The 19,313-nt window shown below is 40.4% G+C and overlaps 1 protein-coding gene across 1 annotated transcript; it reads left to right on the forward strand.

Annotated features, from left to right (window-relative positions):
• Positions 1-10,050: 10,050 nt before the first annotated feature.
• CDX4 (caudal type homeobox 4) lies at positions 10,051-18,457 on the forward strand. The gene is made up of 3 exons (XM_004064402.3): positions 10,051-11,052; positions 16,798-16,943; positions 17,668-18,457. The coding sequence occupies exons 1-3, from the start codon at positions 10,551-10,553 to the stop codon at positions 17,872-17,874; spliced, it is 855 nt and encodes a 284-aa protein (XP_004064450.2). The 5' UTR covers positions 10,051-10,550; the 3' UTR covers positions 17,875-18,457.
• The last annotated feature ends 856 nt before the right edge of the window (positions 18,458-19,313 follow it).

A 19,313-nucleotide genomic window follows, 5' to 3' on the forward strand; every position in this document is an offset into this window, starting at 1 on the left:
ACACAGCCAAACTGTAGCATTCCACCCCTGTCCCCTCACAAATCTTACATCCTCACATTTCCAAACCAATCATGTCTTCCCAACAGTCCTCTAAAGTCTTAACTCATTTCAGCATAAATCAAAAGTCCACAGTCCAAAGTCTTATCTGAGACAAGGCAAGTCTCTTCTGCCTATAAGCCTGTAAAATCAAAAGCAAGTTAGTTACTTCCTAGATACAATGGGGGTACAGGCATTGGGTAAATACACTTGTTCTAAATGAGAGAAATTGGCCAAAATGAAGGAGCCACAGGCCCTTCTGAAATCCAAAGGGCAGTCAAATCTTAAAGCTCCAGAATGATCTCCTTTGACTCCATGTCTCACATGCAGGTCATGCTGATGCAAGAGGTGGGTTCCCATGGTCTTGGGCAGCTCCATCCTGTGGCTTTGCAGGATACAGCTCCCCTCCTGGCTGCTTTCATGGGCTGACATTGAGTCTGGGGCTTTTCCAGGTGCACAGTGCAAGCTGTTGGTGGATCTACCATTCTGGAGTCTGAAGGATAGTGGCCCTCTTCTCACAGCTCCACTAGGCAGTGCCTCAGTGGGGACTCTGTGTGGGGGCTTCAAGCCCACATATGCCTTCTGCACTGCCTTAGCAGAGGTAATCCATGAGGGCTCCACCCCTGCAGCAAACTTCTGTCTGGAAATCCAGGTATTTCCACACATCATCTGAAATATAAGCAGAGGTTCTTGAACCTCAGTTCTTGACTTCTGTTCATGCATAGGCTCAACACCACATGGAAGCTGCCAAGGCTCAAGGCTTGCACCCTCTGAGTCCACAGCCTGAGCTGTACCTTGTCCCCTTTTAGCCAAGGCTGGAGCAGCTGGGATGCAGGGCACCAATCTCAAGGCTGCACACAGCAATGGGGCCCTGTACCCACCCCAGGAAACCATTTTTCCCTCCTAGGCCTCCAAGCTTATGATGGGAGGGGCTGATACAAAGGTCTCTGACATGCCCTGGAGACATTTTCCCCATTGTCTTGGCAATTAGCATTTTGCTCCTCGTTACTTAAGCAAATTTCTGCTGATGGCTTGAATTTCTCCCCAGAAAATGGATTTTTCTTTTCTGCTGCATCATTAGGTCTGCAAATGTTCCAAACTTTTATGCTCTCCTTCCTCTTGAGCACTTTGCTGCTTAGAAATTTTTTCTTCCACATACTCTATATCATCTCTCTCAAGTTCAAAGTTTCACAAATCTCTAGGGCAAGGACAAAATACCACCAGTCTCTTTGCTAAAACATAGCAAGAGTCACCTTTGCTCCAGTTCCTGGCAAGTTCCTCATCTCCATCTGAGACCACCTCAGCCTGGACTTTATTGTCCATATCACTATCCAAATTGGTCAAAACCAATTAAAAATTCTCTAGGAAATTCCAAACTTTCCCACATTTTTCTGGCTTCTTCTGAGGCTCCAAACTGGCCCAACACCTGCCTGTTACCCAGTTCCAAAGTTGCTTCCACATTTTTAGGTGTCTTTACAGCAGTGCCCCACTCCCAATACCAATTGACTGTATTAGCCTGTTCTCACATGGTTAATAAAGACATACCCAAGACTGGGTAACTTATAAAGGAAAGAGGTTTAAATGATTCACAGTTGCACATGGCTGGGGAGGCCTCACAAACATAGTGGAAGATGAAGGGGAAGCAAGACACATATTACATGGCAGCAGGCAAGAGGGAGCTTGTGCAGGAGAGCTCCCATTTATAAAACTATCAGATCTCATGGGACTTATTCACTACCATGAGAAAAGTATGCAGAAACTTCACATGATTTAATTATCTCCACCAGGCCCTGCCCTTAACAGATAGGAATTATTACAATTCAAGCTGAGATCTGGGTGGGGACACAGGCAAACCATATCAACTGATGTGCTAAGAAACGAGATAAGTTGAAATTATATTAAAAGCCTAATTAAAACCACAAAAAGTCAGCAAAAGTATGTTTCTTCATTTTTTGAGGCCACTATAACAAAATACCTTAGACTGGGAAACTTATAAACAACACAAATGTATTGCTCAGTTTTGGAGGCTGCAAATCTAAGATCAAGGCCCCAGCAAATTTAGTGTCTGGTAAGGTCTATTTCCTCATAGATGACATTTTCTAGCTGTGTCCTCACATGGCAGAATGGGTGACCAAGCTCCTTCAGGCTTCTTTCATAAGGTCACTAATTCTGTACATGAAAGTGGAGTCCTCATGACTTAATCACTTCCTAAAGGCTCCCCTTTGTCATACTATCACCTCAGGAGTTAAGACTTCTCCATATGAATTCTGGGGAAACACAGACCATAGCAGTGTGAAAGACAAAAATATGAAAAAACACAAAGGTAACATATAGAAAACATAACAAATATTGTATATATTAATCCAACTATATCAACAATCACTTTAAACTGCACCCATGGTCTAAATACACCAATTAAAAGACACATATAGTTAAAGTGGATCAAAAAATATCCAACTGTATGTTGTCTACAAGGTATCCACTTTAAATATAAAGACATATATAAACTTAAAGTAAATGGGTGGAGAAAGACATGGCATGCAAACACAACAGAAAGTTGAAGTAGCTATATTAATTTCAGACACAGCCAACTTTAGAGAAAGGAAAGTTATCAGGAATAAGAGGGTTATTACATACTGATAAAGAAGTCAGTGCTCCAACAAGAAATAACATTTTGTTTGCGTTTTTTTTTTTTTGGATCTGCATGTGTTTATTGAACTCTAGTAAAGCAGCGTGAGAGTGCAGGCTCATAAATCACATTATTTATTTGCTAGCGTTGCATGCTAGATTCTAAAATTAAGAGATTACTTAGCAATTAATAATACATTCAGCATCCCTTGTCTCATTGGGTGAGATTTATATCGTTGGGACTTGCTCTTCTAGTTATAAACATGAGTGATTTAAGGTTCATACTTAATTCCTATTTCAAATTCTTAAGCTAGAAAGATACTTGCAAGACTATATTTAAAAGACTTGTTTTGAAAAATGTGTACGTATATTTCTAACTGACGGTGAGCTAATTATGACTACAATGTGCTATATGCTTAAAAATACCTGATCTTGAGTATTGCTTACTTTTGTAATATAAACTTGTTTTCTTGTCTTCAGATTATAATAATTATTTCACTTTGCATTATGCTCTTTTTGAGATCAATATTAACTAATTGTTGTAAAGATGAGATAATGAGGTAGCAAGTCAAATAGCATTCACAAAGTAGGTTTTCTTTGAACTAGTAGTTTTCTAAGAAATTAAATACAACAGATTTTCACAAGTAGGTTTTCTAAATGTACAGTGGGTAATGATACTTGAAAATGGAAGCATCTTAAATATCAACTTGTTAAGTGGAGCAGATTAGGATAGTATTAATGCCATCTTGTAGTTTCTTAATATATTTAAGATGAGGTAGTAAATAGGTTAATTATTTTATATTGGCTATTATTTTTGCTTCATGATAATGATTATAAAAGCAACAATTGCTTTTTTTATTATACTTTAAGTTTTAGGGTATATGTGCACAATGTGCAGGTTTGTTACATATGTATACATGTGCCATGTTGGTGTGCTGCACCCATTAACTCGTCATTTAACATTAGGTATATCTCCTAATGCTATCCCTCTCCGACCCCACCCCACAACAGGCCCCAGTGTGTGATGTTCCCCTTCCTGTGTCCATGTGTTCTCATTGTTCAATTCCCACCTATGAGTGAGAACATGCAGTGTTTGTTTTTGTGTCATTGCGATAGTTTGCTGAGAGTGATGGTTTCCAGCTTCATCCATGTCCCTACAAAGGACATGAACTCATCCTTTTGTATGGCTGCATGGTATTCCATGGTATACATGTACCACATTTTCTTAATTCAGTCTATCATTGTTGGACATTTGGGTTGGTTCCAAGTCTTTGCTATTGTGAATAGTGCCACAATAAACAAACATGTGCATGTGTCTTTATAGCAGCATGTTTTATAATCCTTTGGGTATATACCCAGTAATGGGATGGCTGGGTCAAATGGTATTTCTAGTTCTAGATCCCTGAGGAATCGCCACACGGACTTCCACAATGGTTGAACTAGTTTACAGTCCCACCAACACTGTAAAAGTGTTCCTATTTCTCCACATCCTCTCCAGCATCTGTTGTTTCCTGACTTTTTAATGATCACCATTCTAACTGCTGTGAGATGGTATCTCATTGTGGTTTTGATTTGCATTTCTCTCATGGCCAGTGATGATGAGCATTTTAAGCTGAAACTGGATCCCTTCCTTACACCTTATACGAAAATTAATTCAAGATGGATTAAAGACTTAAATGTTAGACCTAAAACCATAAAAACCCTAGAAGAAAACCTAGGCATTACCATTCAGGACATAGGCATGGGCAAGGACTTCATGTCTGAAACACCAAAAGCAATGGCAACAGAAGCAAAAATTGACAAATGGGATCTAATTCAACTAAAGAGCTTCTGCACAGCAAAAGAAACTACCATCAGAGTAAACAGGCAACCTACAGAATGGGAGAAAATTTTTGCAATCTACTCATCTGACAAAGGGCTAATATCCAGAATCTACAATTAACTCAAACAAATTTACAAGAAAAAAACAAACAACCCCATCAAAAAGTGGGTGAAGGATATGAACAGACACTTCTCAAAGGAAGACATTTATGCAGCCAAAAGACACATGAAGAAATAATATTTCATAATGTGTATACACTTAAAAAGAGAACATCAAAATGCATGACGTAAAAACTTACAGAACGTCAAAGAGAAATGGACGAATCCACTGTTATATTTTTTGAAGACATTAATACCCCTCTGTCAGAAATGGACAGATCTACCATGCAGAAAGTTATTAAGGACACAGTTGAACTCAATATCACGAGCAACTAAATATAATTGACACTGTAGATCACTGCATCCAACAACAGAAGAATACACATTCTTCTTAAGTTCACGTGAAACATTAATTAACATAGATGACATTCTAACCTAAAAAACACAACTTAAAAAATTTAAAAGAATAGAAATCATACAACATCTGCTTTCAACACATTGGAATTAAACTAGAAATCAATAAAAGAAAGTTATGTAGAAAGCCCCAAAATACTTGGAGATTATCCAATACACTTTAAAACAACACATAAGACAAAGAAGAAATCTCAAGAAAAAATTTAAATATTTTAACAAAGAAAACAGGGAGATCAAAGTAAGACAATAAGAAATGACAAAAATGACATTACAACTGATCCCATTACTGGGTTTAGTTCTGTATTCTTCACCTCTGTAAAATAAGGCTGATCCTATCTACTCCCTTTGATTATAGTTAGCCTGATGGGAGTTTGCACAAGCAAGGACCCAGCACAGGCTCTAGCCTAAAGTGCCTGCTCTGTGAACTAGACTTCTGGTTTTCTTTCTCCAAGCAGACAGCCAGGACTTGCACTTATCTTTTTATTTTAGAGAGAGAATTGGCCTCCTTCATCCTCTCAGACTGTTAGTTTGAGACTCTCCTACCATGGCTAGAGTGTTGAGTTTGCACTGTTCCCCCATTCTTCATTGGCCTATCTTTCTTTTCTCTCTCTCTTCTTCAAAATCCCTCCCCTACATATCCCTTTGAAGTCTGGGTTCTCGGCATTAGTCATTGAGCCCTACCTGCCTCCTCATATACACCTCTTTCCCAGAGTTGAGCCATCCTTGGATGCCAAAGAAGCCTATTTCTTCACTGCTTTGTCCTTTGGTCTTCATCTCAGAGCCCTGGGCCTTTCTCATTCTTTTTACCCTAATCCAGAACCAGGCAGCTAGATCCAATGACAGGGTGGGTATAGAGCCCTGGTCCTCCACCACTCCAGTTGGTACTTGCCCTTACTACTCATGTTCCCACAAAAGAATCTTAATTTTTCTCCAAAACATACCTAGGTCCTGCCTCAACTGTGATGCTTTAGGGCAGGCCCAGAGCCTAGTGTTACTCATTTCCCAGAGTGTCTAGTCCTGGAAGTGCAAAAGCCCATCACAGTGATCAAGAAGGTGGATGGAAAGGGCTTGAGTCTTCCCTCCTTCCAGAAACCCAAGCACTGATGTTGCTAAAGTTCCAAAGGGATTGAGGCGGGAGATAGGAGTGAGTGAGTGAATGGGGGCTATGTTCAGAGCCCAGAGTGTAAAGCTTGAATGGAGAGGCAACAAGCAGCATGTTAAATTGCTCTGGGCCTTCACTCCAATTGCTAAGCATTTTCCATGCATGGATGTGGACCAGAAGAGGCACAGTAGGCCCACACCCTGTGAAGTCCCAGCCACTCTCCAGATGACAATAATAATGGCTATTTACTGAGCACACTACTAGTGCACTTAATCCTCCCAACGTCCCTATAGAATGGTCTCTATTGTCTGCCCCATTTATTGTGTGTTGGAAACTGAGGCTGAGAGAGGTGGAGTGCCTTGCAGAGGTCTACAGTCAGCCACGCTTGGGTTTAGGTCACAGTTCCACAGATCACCTAATAGTGTCTGTCTTGGGTAAGACCCTGCCCTACTCTCAGCTTCAGTTACCATAAAAACAAAAAAGAACTTAAACTCTGCATTCCTCATCTCCCTCCCAGTAGTAGGAGGGCCCAATGATTGATGACTGGAGCCAAGTTCCATAGCACAGAGACCCAGATCAGGCCTGAATCTGAGCCAGGGTAGTGGAAAAGGGTTAGGGAGGGGTGTAGTAGGGTGGAGAGTAGCCTTTGGCTACTATCACAGAGCTGAGAGGCCAGACCAGGCTTAGAGAATATTTACCAGGCACTTGGATTCTCCCAAAGCATTAAGGCTGCTAAAGAAAAGGTTTATCCAGAGCTCCATAGTTCATCACAGGTGGACCTCATTCTTTACAAAGAAATTTCACATTCGTTATCTCCCTCAAGCCTTAAAACAAATCTGATCAGTGGGAGTCAGCGCAGAGTCCAACAGATGCCCTATTTGATACCTGCCTCTCTAAGTCTCAGAAAAACTATGAGATTACTCCCTAGTGGCAGTAAGATCGCTGCAGAGAAGCCACCTCTCTGGTTAATCTTCAGGTTAAGAAATAAATCAAAAGTTCCATTAAATAAACTAGACTAAACCTCCCTGTCTGTTCCTCCCCATCACCACACAAACAAAAAGCAGAGGAAACCTGAAGCCAAGTTCTGTCAAGCACTGGGCAATGTTCTTACTCACTTCTCTTCCAGACATCCCTGGAGCTGGATCAAATAGTGATTTCCAATCTACAGTTCCAAGGTCATTTACTGATTCAGTACACAAATATTTCCCAAGACCCTACCATGTACAACGGAGCTTTATTCCAATGGGTTCAAAAATACTTCCCCATACCCCTTAAAGGTGCTCAAATTTCAGAAGATTCAGATAAGATCTCAAATAACTCTAAGGTAGACAAAATAGTCTCCATCAGTCCATTGGGAAGGGGAATTGATAATGAGATTCACAGAAGAGGAAGAGTGTTTTCTGAGAGGAGCATCACTACATAGGGCTTTAGCGAGAAGGGCACATTTCAACTGAACCTTGAAGAATAGAGACAGCTGGGTAAGTTGGTAACGTGCCTGTAGTCCCAGCTACTCAGAAGGCTGAGGTGGAAGGATTGCTTCATCCCAGCAGTTTGAGGCTGTAGTGAGCTATGATAGTGCCACTGTACTCCAGCCTGGGTGACAAGTGAGACTACATCTCTTAAAGAAAAATCGGGAGATTTTGAACACTTCTTTTTCTTTCCACAATTAGAAGATTGTAGAGAGAAACAGACTAGTCGAAGGAATTGCATATGCAAAGATACTTTTATTTTAGTGGAAAGAGTGCTGATCTGGTAGTCAATGGACCTGGGTTTACTTCCTTAAAGATTACCTTCTTCTCTTAAGCCATCAGTTTCCTAATCTGTTAAATAATAAGATTGGGTTTGTTAACTTCTAAAGATCCTCCATGTGCTTCCACTCTGAAATATTTTTTCAAATATCAGATAGTATAGTTTGCTTCAGAATTCAATAGGTGAAAGAATAATGCGAGGTAATTGGATCTATATTGTGAAGACTTGAATGCCAGGCCTGAAAGCTTGAGCAAAGAAAGAAAATAGAAGCTAAGCCCCAGTTCTAAACGCTGATGTTGTGTATTTGGGCCTGGTACCAATTGAAGAACACATGCCTTGCAGTCAGGGTGGCCCAGAATTTGAACCTAGCTTCACCACACACCAGCCATGTGCATTTAAGTAGTCATGCCACCTCTTTGAGCCTCAGTTTCTACATCTCTAAAATGGGAATGACAATAACTCATGGGGCTGTTGTGAAGATAAAATAATGTGCAAAAAGTGTAAAAAGTGCCAATAGGTATGTTACTTTCCTGCCTCTTAGTCCCTTCTCCCCATCACCAGACTTTAATTGGTCTTTTCTGATCAATTATTCATTTTCCTTCTTCTCTGAAACAAGTTTCAAAATATATACCGAATCCAACCACTTATCTCCACCCACACTGCCATTCACCTGTATTATTGCAATAGTCTTTTTTTTTAATCTGCCTGATTCTGTCTACTTACAGTCTATTTTTGATCCAATGGCCAGAGAGAGCCATTCAAAATTTAACTCAAATCATGTCACTCCTCTGCTCTAAACCCTACAATGTCTCCCTATCTCAAAGCAAAAACTAGAATTTTTGCAATGGCCTATTTCCCTTCAGCTTTTAGACCTCATCTAGTCTTTAGCTACACTGTCTTCCTTGCACTTTCTCCAACAGAAGATGAACATTCTGTTTTCACTTGTTTCTTTCTTCTGAATCCTCTGTCCTCTTACCTCACTCCATTAACTCTTTCATATTTTAGTTAAATGTCAATTGTCTGTGAAGTCATCCTAGACTATCACATTTAAAATTGTGACATCCACCTCCCAGCATTCCGTATATTCCTTCCCTGCTTTTTTTTTCTCCATAGAGTTGATTACTGTCTGATATACCATAAAATTTAATTACTTATCAGTGTTTCTCCCCACTATGATATATGCTTAATAAAGCCGGAGGCTTTATCTGCTCACCACTGATGTCTCCATGCATAGAACAGCACTAAGTACTCAATAAATATTTGTTGAGTGAATACAGTGGTCCCATACTGTGTGCCAAGCACTAAGTTAAGCAGTTTGCTTGCATTATCTGAGGAAATCCTGCTTGTAAGGTAGATACCATTAGGTTCTCTATTTTTAAAAGGGAAAACCCGTGAAACTCAGAGAGGTTAAGTGACTTTCCCAAAGCCATAGAGGGATTAGCTAAAAGGGGGTGGGGGTGCCAAGTTATGTTGGATTTTGTGTAGGAGCACATTTCCTGAGTAGGAAGCAGCCTGGAGTAAAGGCTGTGGTAGGTCTTGGGGGCGCTGGGTGGAGAGGAGGAACACAAGAGGAGACCTGGTTTCTTGAGGCAAGATACTGATTTCATTGGCATCTACTAGCAAGTCTATGTCTTTTTCAACAATTGGAGTTTTACAAAGAAAACTTTTTTAGTTTGCTGCAGCTGCCATGGATTTGAGACTGCAAGAGTTCTGGCCCCTTGAGGCACTGGATTTCAGACAGAAGCCATACCTGGCAGAAGGAGACACCTGAGAGTAGTGGATTGACATGAAAATAGGAAAGTTTATTATCCACATGGTTCTCTCTCTCTCTCCTACCATTTTGCATAACCTACGTTACTCATCTTTCTTTAATTTGTGCATATTTGTAAACAACATTCTATTAATTCAGCCTGCCATCCACTACAGTGTAATCTTAGGAAGGCAGAGCAAGAATTTTTTGTCTTTTATTCACTGCTGTATCCCCATGCCTACACAGTACCTGGCACACAGTAGACGCTCAACAGAGAGTTGTGAAATGAATCTTTGCCCTTGGAAACAAAGGCGTCCTCTTGATGGAGGGAGTAAGGAGAGTAAGGGAAAGCTCTTTTCATTGGCATCCTGGGCCAGTGCCATGCGGTAAAACCCTGCGAGGGAATTGGGCAGAAGGAGACTGCAGATGCAGGTTGGACGCGGGAAGATCGGTGAAAGGGGGGAGGCCGCGGTGTAAGGACTGAATTCTAGAGAGCGGAACTTTGCCCGGTTTCTGCAGGTCTCTATCTGACTTTGAGGGGAGCTGGTCAGAAATCCCTGGAGGAGTTCCTGTCCCCAAAAGCACAATACTGACACTATGGGGACCAGATGGACAGAATCAAGAAAGATGAGACAGAAAGGCCTGGGAGCTTGGGGAGTGGGTGAACAAGTTCCTGTGAAAGTGAAATGGCCCTTCATTTGAATGCAAATGCTATGTAAAAGCCTGAAGCCCCTTGACGTCAGCCCAGCCATTGGTGGCCTATCTATACAGGGCTGCTAGTCACCTGGATACCCTCGTAAGAAACGTGGGATGGAGTAGTCTGAGGGGTGCAAAAGAGCTTGCGGCACAACTACGTACTGATAAGTTTATTCTCTGCTTCTTCTCAAAGTCGAGTTGGGGCCTTACAGGGACTTCAGGATGGCTTAGGGAGCGCCTTCTACCCAAGACACGATGTACGGGAGCTGTCTTTTGGAGAAAGAAGCAGGCATGTACCCGGGCACTCTCAGGAGCCCTGGGGGCGACGGCACAGCTGGGACAGGCGGCACAGGGGGCGGTGGGAGTCCGATGCCAGCCTCCAATTTCGCTGCGGCACCGGCTTTCTCGCACTATATGGGGTATCCTCATATGCCCAGCATGGATCCTCACTGGCCGTCTCTGGGAGTCTGGGGCTCACCCTACAGTCCCCCGCGAGAAGACTGGAGCGTGTATCCTGGGCCGTCTAGTACAATGGGCACAGTGCCGGTGAACGACGTGACCTCTAGCCCCGCCGCTTTCTGCTCGACCGACTACAGCAACTTGGGCCCTGCGGGCGGTGGAACTAGCGGCAGCAGGCTACCAGGCCCGACTGGCGGGTCGCTTGTCCCGACGGACGCAGGCGCCGCCAACGCCAGTTCCCCCAGCAGGAGCCGCCACAGCCCCTATGCATGGATGCGCAAGACCGTGCAGGTGACGGGTGAGTAATCAATTCCAATGCCCACACACTTTTCCTTCCTTCCCTTCTCCGCTACTTCTCTTGGTCGGCCTGCCCTCGTACTTCTCAGGCCTCTCCCAAGAGGGCTTAGCTGAGGCGACCCCTATATGGCTGGCTGGCCTATTAGGCATCTCCCTCGCATTCGCCTGGGCTCAAAACTCACTCACTGAGTGCAGCGATCGGGACTAAACCTACCCTAGAGGTGATTTTCGCCTTTCGCTGCTCCATGAAGAAAGCGAGTGAGTGGACAATGGGTATGTTAAGCCACAAGGATCAGGATGCTACCCTGTAGTTGCCCACATGGGAAAAGAGATGCATGAGAAAGCTCAACGGGTGAATGAAGCGAGAGGGCAGCTGTGGTGTCCCGTTGTTCAGGCACTGCTGCTTGACTGTTCCATTTCCAAACCCTTACCCATCTGAGCGGGCTGTCTCCCCCCTCCCCGCCCCCAAAGCTGGTGATGCTCAATTTAGGTTCACAGTGCTTGGCTGGCAACGGACCCTCCAGTTTAGCCACGAAGTCCCCGACGGCAAAGCAACCTCTTTACCCTGGCCTCTCAGGGAAGCTCCAGCTTCCTTCTTACAAGTTGGCAGAGGCAAATTGGCCTAAAATCCATTGCCATCTTACAACGTCCTTTCTTCTAACCCAAGTGTTGAGGCAGGCGAGAAGGCTACAGCACTGACCTGGTACATAATACGGTACCTAACCCTCACACCCGCCCGGCACGCAAACGAATCAGCTCCAGCACTAATAAATGGCTAAAGCCCTCATAACTATCAACGCAGGCGTCTCTCAGGCGTGGGGGCTGAATGCAGGTCTGCGGCAGCGCGAGAGAAGTCAAAGCGATCGCGATCACAGCCTAACCAGCAAGCCAGTGGGCGACTGCTGGGAGCCAGGGCGAGGGAAGTGGCCGTTCCACTTTAATCTTAACCGGGGCTGGGGGAGGAATGTTTGTTTTCAACTGTTGTTCTTTTATTACATTCTTATTATTCCAACCCTCGCTCCCTGTCATTAGAGAAAATTAGTAAAAATCGACTGAGTATTTTCATCCCTCTGGGGAGGAAATGGCATTTCAATAGCATTTGTCCGCAATGATTATGCTCCTGTTCTCAGTTCTGCACTTTGTCTTTCCTCCAAAAAGCAAAGACAGGAGGGTGGCAAGTGACCCATTTTTACCATTAGGAGAACTTTTAGCCAGGAAGAGGAAGTTCTGTGTATTAGAACCTCACTAGAGTAGCGATCCCAAGGTAAAAGTAGAGTTGAAATACTTGGCTTTAAAGCGTTTTCAAGTAAATCTGCATTTTAAAAAAATATGAGTGAGTCTGTCGACTAAGTAGAATAGAAAAAGAGGTTAGGGTGGGGCACTTCCAGAGTTTTTATTACATCTAATCTCGGGGTTGTAATTAACATCCACTCACTAAACCCTAACAATCAGCAAAAGACACAAAAGCTAGAAAAGTAGTTGCTCGCAGTCTAGGATTATGTTTTGAAACACATTAAGAGGAAAGTCACTGGCGTGCTGTTTGCAATAGAGAACAAGAGAGGAAATGGATGAGATAAAAGAAATTATCTCCAGCCTTGAATTTTCTATTTATGAGGAAAAATATGACAGTTTTATCTGCTTAAAGGTCTTCCATTTACATTTGCTTTTATTAGCCTGAGTCTCTCTCTTGGGCAATTCTAATGCCAGGAAAGGTTTCGAAACGGGCTCCTTAGTCTCTTGCATCTTCATTAGCTAAACCCTCAAACCTGACTTTACAATGGCACCGTCACAAGATTTTCTATCCAATTTCTATGAGAAGTTTAAAATTGAATGATATTGGAACCATTTCGATTTTTGGCAGCCTATTCTATAGATGAGTCTTCATTAAATTAAAACTTCGTTTCATTTTAATGTCTTATAAATGAAAATAACCCTTTTGCTGTATTCTTATAGTCTAAGGTGCATATTTAGCAGCAATTTAAGAATATGATGAAAAACTTTGGTTATCTCCCTAGAAAAATGCACAAAGGCACAGCAGCACACACACAAACACAAGTAATTTGTTACATAATTTTAGGAGATTCATGGATCCATTGAAGCCCTTTCAAGGGACATCAGGTTATAAACCCCACGAAAAAAATTAAGCTGATCACCTCACTAGGCCACCCACTCAGGACCAAAATGCACCCATTTATATGCTTAGTACATAGTGGGTCTTAAATATTTGTTTAATGAATGAATGAGTCAGATCCTCCTAAATTTTCCACTTCACTCTGTAGTACTGTGGGATAACATATGGTTTATGACTGAGAGGAAAAGATGAACTTCAATATGGAAGTAACCCTTGATTAAGGTAGTCAGATGAAAGTTCTTTCCATTACTGAAAAATGTCTTAAATAAATGTAAAAAAGGAAAAAATGCATGTATTAGTGGACAATCAGAAAACATTTCATAGCGACCATTATAGCATGTTATTTTCTAATGAGAGCAAGGAGGCTGACAGATAGAGTAAATGACTGTTCCCTAAGTGACCTGATTTAAAAAGAAGACATGTTTATTTCCACTTAGTTCTCTAAGTGGTCTATTTCTATACATATCTAACTTTAAATATTATGCAAAAAGGAATATGACAGAAAAGTTTCTATGGAAAATTTAATATTTTCATGCACTTTCACATTTTAAACATTGGCAAGGTGATAACCTAAGCAGGCTGGAGAGAGGCTTTTCTGTTAGAAGTGGAAAAGAGGGGGAGAGCAGGAAGTAATTGTGATTGATTCTGATTCTGATTGATTGTTTTAAGCCACTGGACAACATGAAGGAATTTATGCTTAAAAGGCATTATTCAATAAGGACACTTCATAAAATTAGTTGCTTAATAATTCTTGAGAGTTATCATTGTCCCTTGGTTTTGCTCATTTCATGGGACAACTTTTTAAAAATGAATTTGGATGCAATTTTTAGCTAAAAACAGTGAAATATTACCATAAGATGAAAAGTCCTCACAGTGGAGTCCATTAGACAGTACTCCCTACATAAGAATATTCATTTTCATAGTCTTTACATTCACTCCCATCATCATCACCTCTATGTTTGGAGAGTGACTTTCTGCCTAGCAGCACTTTTGCAGCCAGTCTTTCAAATGAACACCATTTTAATTTTATTTAGGGTGATAAGTTATCATATATTATGACATTTGCTTGTGAATTCTGGGGAGATAATGTGGTTGGGAGGATGGGAAGGACTCCATCCATCTTTAACTACAGAAGTTTTTCTGACTCTTTGAGGAGAAGGCAAATACATCTTAGATAGTATTAATTTCGTAAATAAACTCAATAATGGCTGAAAATGGAGCCCATCACCCTCAGAAATGTCATAGTCTCTGGAAGAAGAGAACAGCTTGAACAATAAAAGTTAGTTCTGTTAGCGCTATTTTTTTGGTGCTTGGGTATGGGAATATGGACATTATGCTTTACCAGAAAATGTCCAAATCCCCTTCATCATCTGTTCTGGTTTCATCATTTTATCTGGTTTCATCATTTAAGAAGAAGGGGCAATGGGATTGAGAGAGACAATTTGAGGAGCGGGACACAAAAGGAGCACCAGGAAATTCAAATTTATTTCTCTTTGTAAACTGTGCAGTCAGTTTTTTCCCCTGAGCTACATCTTCTTGGAGTTTTAGGTCTTATCTGTCAGATTTTGGCAACAGACTCTTTTTAACACTTCACATGGCTTTGATATGCAGCCAGGATCTTCCTTATCCCTCCTTTCTTCAGGGGTTATATTGCCGGAAAGGGTAGGATTTTTATGGCAAATAAAGGGGCCTGGTCTTGACTTTATTGTCCTCAGAAGAAACTGCAAGAGGGGAATTTATGACCAACGGGGGTGGGGAAGGACTACAACATTTCCAGAGTTATTGATGTCTGATTATGTTTATTGATTATCAAAGAGCATAAAACATGGATAAAGACAAGTTGAATTTTTAACCAGTCTGCCTCAAGTTATAATTTAAACACTCAGCAACTTTAAGATTAAGAAGGGTTTTAGAAAACATGATTTCAAAGATACATTTCGATCTCAAAATTTGATGTTCTAGAAATAAATTAAATCTCCAAGTTTTCATTTTTTTTCTCTAAATATGCATTGTCTTTGCAACATGCCAAAAGGCAGACTTATGGTTTCCAGGTTTTTGCTTAGACTCAGAAAACCAGCTCAAAATTTAGGATTTTAAGGTAGGTTAACTGACTGGACCACATAGTTTTCCTTTTCTAAGAGCGGGAAAAGGAGATTTTGCTCAGTTCATTATTTAGCCATTTAGATTAATCTTAAAATATATCACTTATCTAAAATTTATTTCTTCACTGGTGTCCTTTTTTTTTTTTCCTTTTCTGGAGATGAAAGGGTGTCTGACATTTGTTTAGGGCTTGTAAATTCTGAACCAATTGGCTGGTGTTCCTGAATGTAAAGAGGGTTCAGAATGGGATCTGATGCTATGTAACTCTTTTGTTAGGCCTGTGCTGTATCTTAACACCTCAGTGGAGTTTAGGGAACCACTTTAAAGACGTCTTTGTCCTACAGATCGCCCCCAAAAAATCACATAAAAAACAACCAGGGAAGATCAGAAGGAGTATTTAAAAGCCGTAGAGAAAAGGAGGAAGATCCTGGAGGAGGGTAGAGAAATTAAAAAGAAAAGAGAACTTCCTAAGTATCTTTGGAAAATTTGAAAGGAGGAATAAAGCTCTATTCGAAGGAGGGCATGAGGAATTAGTTAAATGTTGTAACACAAAGCAAATGTTTGTATATCCTTTCAAAGGGCATGGAATACTCACTTTATTCTGCTTAAGTCAACACCTCCTCCTTTCCCCATTCACTATCTACTTGGTAATAAACATTAAGACTCCCACATAAAAACTATTTTTTTTTCTAATAGGTAATGGGGTTTTCTGAAACAGAATCTGCTAAATGACAATTAATGTTTTCTTTTTAAATTACTATTCAAACCAAACTCTAGGAAATTATGTAACTATAGTGTTAGGATCCCACAAGTGTTTTCCACTCTTGGGCCATTATTATGCGTCCCAGCATATTTGAACTTGGAATAACATTTAGTTAGCATACTTAAATAGGAGTCAAAGATATGTGTTTGGGTCCCCACTCCTCAATTCTCTAACACAAAGTCATTTACCTTAACTGAGCTTCATGTTTCTTATCTGTAAAATGGAGATAAGACATGTTCTGCATAATTCAAGAAGGTAGGTAAGAGGTTTAATAGGAACAGTATGAAAAGACTGCATAAAACGTAATGGGAAGTGCCTGTATAATGGACAGTTGCTATTACTGCCAAAGCTAATCACATATGTAAGTGGGAAGGTAATAAACACCATGGGTTAAAGTGTTTAAGCATTTTCAATGCTCCGCTGTAAAAATAGGTCAAGATGGGATTATTGTGATTTGACCAATCATTTTAGGAGAAACATTAATTAAAGAGATGTTGGTTTTATATATAAAGAGAGATATATAGAGATATATGTCTATGTCTATAGATGGTAGACAGAGATATTGCTATCATAGCCACAGATGAGAATGTATTTAATGGAGAAATTGACTTTATGAATATTTGATTCAAAAATATACTTATTTTATATTTTAAAGCAAAGATGAGGGTGGGAAGAGTGTCTATGATTTCTTTAACTAAAACAATCTCCAAGAAGCAGAAAAAGATTAAATGCAATGCTTTCTCTCCTAACAGGGAAAACCAGGACAAAAGAAAAGTATCGTGTAGTTTACACTGATCATCAAAGATTGGAGCTGGAAAAGGAATTCCATTGCAATAGATATATCACCATCCAGAGAAAATCAGAGCTGGCAGTTAACCTGGGCCTTTCCGAGAGACAGGTACACCAGAAGTATATCCAACATGTCCCATATAGTCCATTTCAATAGAATCAGAATTCTAGAATTGTAAAGTCCCTTAATGCATTGCCTTATCCCAAGTAGCTTGCATTTCAACCACGTGTGAAGGCACATTGATATCGCTCTCTTCTATCTCCAGCAAGAGATACAAAATATTTCATCACCCTTGTTCTCTCATTTATGTGTTTCATTAATATTTTACTAATAGGAAGACAAACTTCCTATTAGTAACAGTATACTTTACTAATAGGAAGATAAATTTTCTATTTTATTTTATTTTATTAACATTATACTAATAGGATGTTTCTCTTTAGTGAAATATTAATAAAACAGAAATGGTTGATTATAATTACCTTTGCTGTTTAAATCTCTCTCTCTTATCAGCACACCTCAGCTTCTGTCATTCCAGCATTATTTATTTCTACCTGTGCAACAGAGGAGGTGGGTAAGGTATAATATTAAGATTATTGCATTCAGAGTTAGTAGCCCTAGACTTGGATCTCAGTTTCATTTCATGCAAGGTACTTGCCCTCTCTAAGTCTCAAGCTTTTTTTCTAACCTGTTAAGTGGGCATACTTCACAACGTCATTGTGAGGCTGAAATGAAGTGACGCATATGAAAGGGCTTTGTAAATGCTAAAGTCTCTGTACAATATCAGAAATCACTAAGTTAACTGCATTCAGTATGTTGCCCCATTGTGTTTCAGGTGAAAATCTGGTTTCAGAATCGCAGAGCCAAGGAGAGAAAGATGATCAAAAAGAAAATCTCCCAGTTTGAGAATAGTGGAGGCTCGGTGCAAAGTGACTCTGACTCCATCAGCCCTGGGGAACTACCTAACACTTTTTTCACCACACCATCTGCTGTTCGTGGATTTCAACCTATTGAGATACAGCAGGTTATAGTCTCCGAATGAAAGAAAGCAAAGAGAAATTTAAAGTGCCCTTTTTTTAGTGGTGTCTTTTGGGTCTCTAAGCTATCTACAGGGGAGTTGGAGCAGGGTGTAATTCCCTGTAAGGCAGTATTTGGAACAGACGGATGCACAATGGGTTGAAGATAATTTAGGGGACTCTTACTTTTAGAAACTATCCCCAGAAAACTCCTGTCACGTGCTGTGCTATATGTCAGTCACTCAGGAATCTTAGTGGTAATGTATATAATTAAAAGCTAGAATCACAGGCCCTTCCAACTCTGTTCACAATTTCAGAAACTTACTTATGAATAGACTGTAAAATACAATTTTGCCAGAAAGCACATTTGTGTATGTGTACTTCTGTTTGTTATTTGATGCTAGGTGTTTTCTTTTATGCTATCTTTAAGGAGTGAGAAGGTAAACCGAAGTTTATCTATCTTTAGCTACCTTTCCAAGTGTTTAATTCAAAAGCTAACAGAATTTTTATAACAAGATAAATGTTTTAAAAATCATCAGAAGGTGATTCTGATTCCATTGTCACTGCTTAACAAGAATAACCAATAAAAAAGACAATTTTGGCCCTCAATCATACTTGTCTGGCATCAATTATCTCAGAACTTTAAACTTGCAGTGTCATTTTAAAATCTTGTCAAAACAATGAAATCAGACTAAAACAAAATAGGCCAGCTTGGTTGAGTAAGGCACATCTCCAACTCATAGAGTAAACTCTACCCCCTCTTCTGTCTCTCCATTCCCATTCCAGTCAGACTTGCGTAAGCACAAGACAGTGAACTGATATGTAACCTGTATCTGCCATCACCTTTCAACCTGTTCAATTTTACCCACATTATGTCATGTCAATGCAGTTTACTGGTTTATAATCCAAAGAGCTGCAGTTTACAGGTTAAAAACACACAGCTTGACTAAGAAAAGGGGTTGCAGTGATCCAGGTTGCCTAGAGCTTTTAGTGTGGGTCCAGCATACTGTTTGCATATTGTAGTGGCCAAAGACTAGGCTGTGAGTCCGTTTGAATTGAGATGGTTTAAAGGAAAGCTTGATTAAAGCATAAAAGCCATCAGGGTTCAACTTTTCTTTTCAAAATGCACTTTCACTGTTCTTAAGAAAATTAGAATTTTGAGCACAACTATCTGTCTTTGAGTTGGGAGTAAGAAATGTATCCTCCTTTTCCTTATGAAAATCTCAGAAAGAGGTTTCACTTCCCCTGGCTGCTCCTGAAGGCACATCATTTAGTTCTGAAAAGATTTAAGGGAAAAAAAACCTTTCCATTTTTGATCCAACCTCTTGGAATTATATTCTTCAAAACGCATTTATAAGGAGGGTATCAATTGCCCTATTTTACTGATAGGGAAACTGAGATGTGTGCAATCAAGTCACTTTCCAAAGATACATTGCAAGGATATTGTGGATGCTGATGTGAACCC

The sequence above is a fragment of the Gorilla gorilla genome, chromosome X, assembly GCF_029281585.2.
Source record: "Gorilla gorilla gorilla isolate KB3781 chromosome X, NHGRI_mGorGor1-v2.1_pri, whole genome shotgun sequence".
Taxonomy (NCBI): domain Eukaryota; kingdom Metazoa; phylum Chordata; class Mammalia; order Primates; family Hominidae; genus Gorilla; species Gorilla gorilla.

Excerpts from the sequence above, each read along its gene's own strand:
- CDX4 (XM_004064402.3), top strand. The coding sequence starts at position 10,551 with ATGTACGGGAGCTGTCTTTTGGAGAAAGAAGCAGGCATGTACCCGGGC. Across the intron at positions 11,053-16,797 it reads CAAGACCGTGCAGGTGACGG|GGAAAACCAGGACAAAAGAA; the intron begins GTGAGTAATCAA and ends CTCTCCTAACAG. Across the intron at positions 16,944-17,667 it reads TGGGCCTTTCCGAGAGACAG|GTGAAAATCTGGTTTCAGAA; the intron begins GTACACCAGAAG and ends ATTGTGTTTCAG.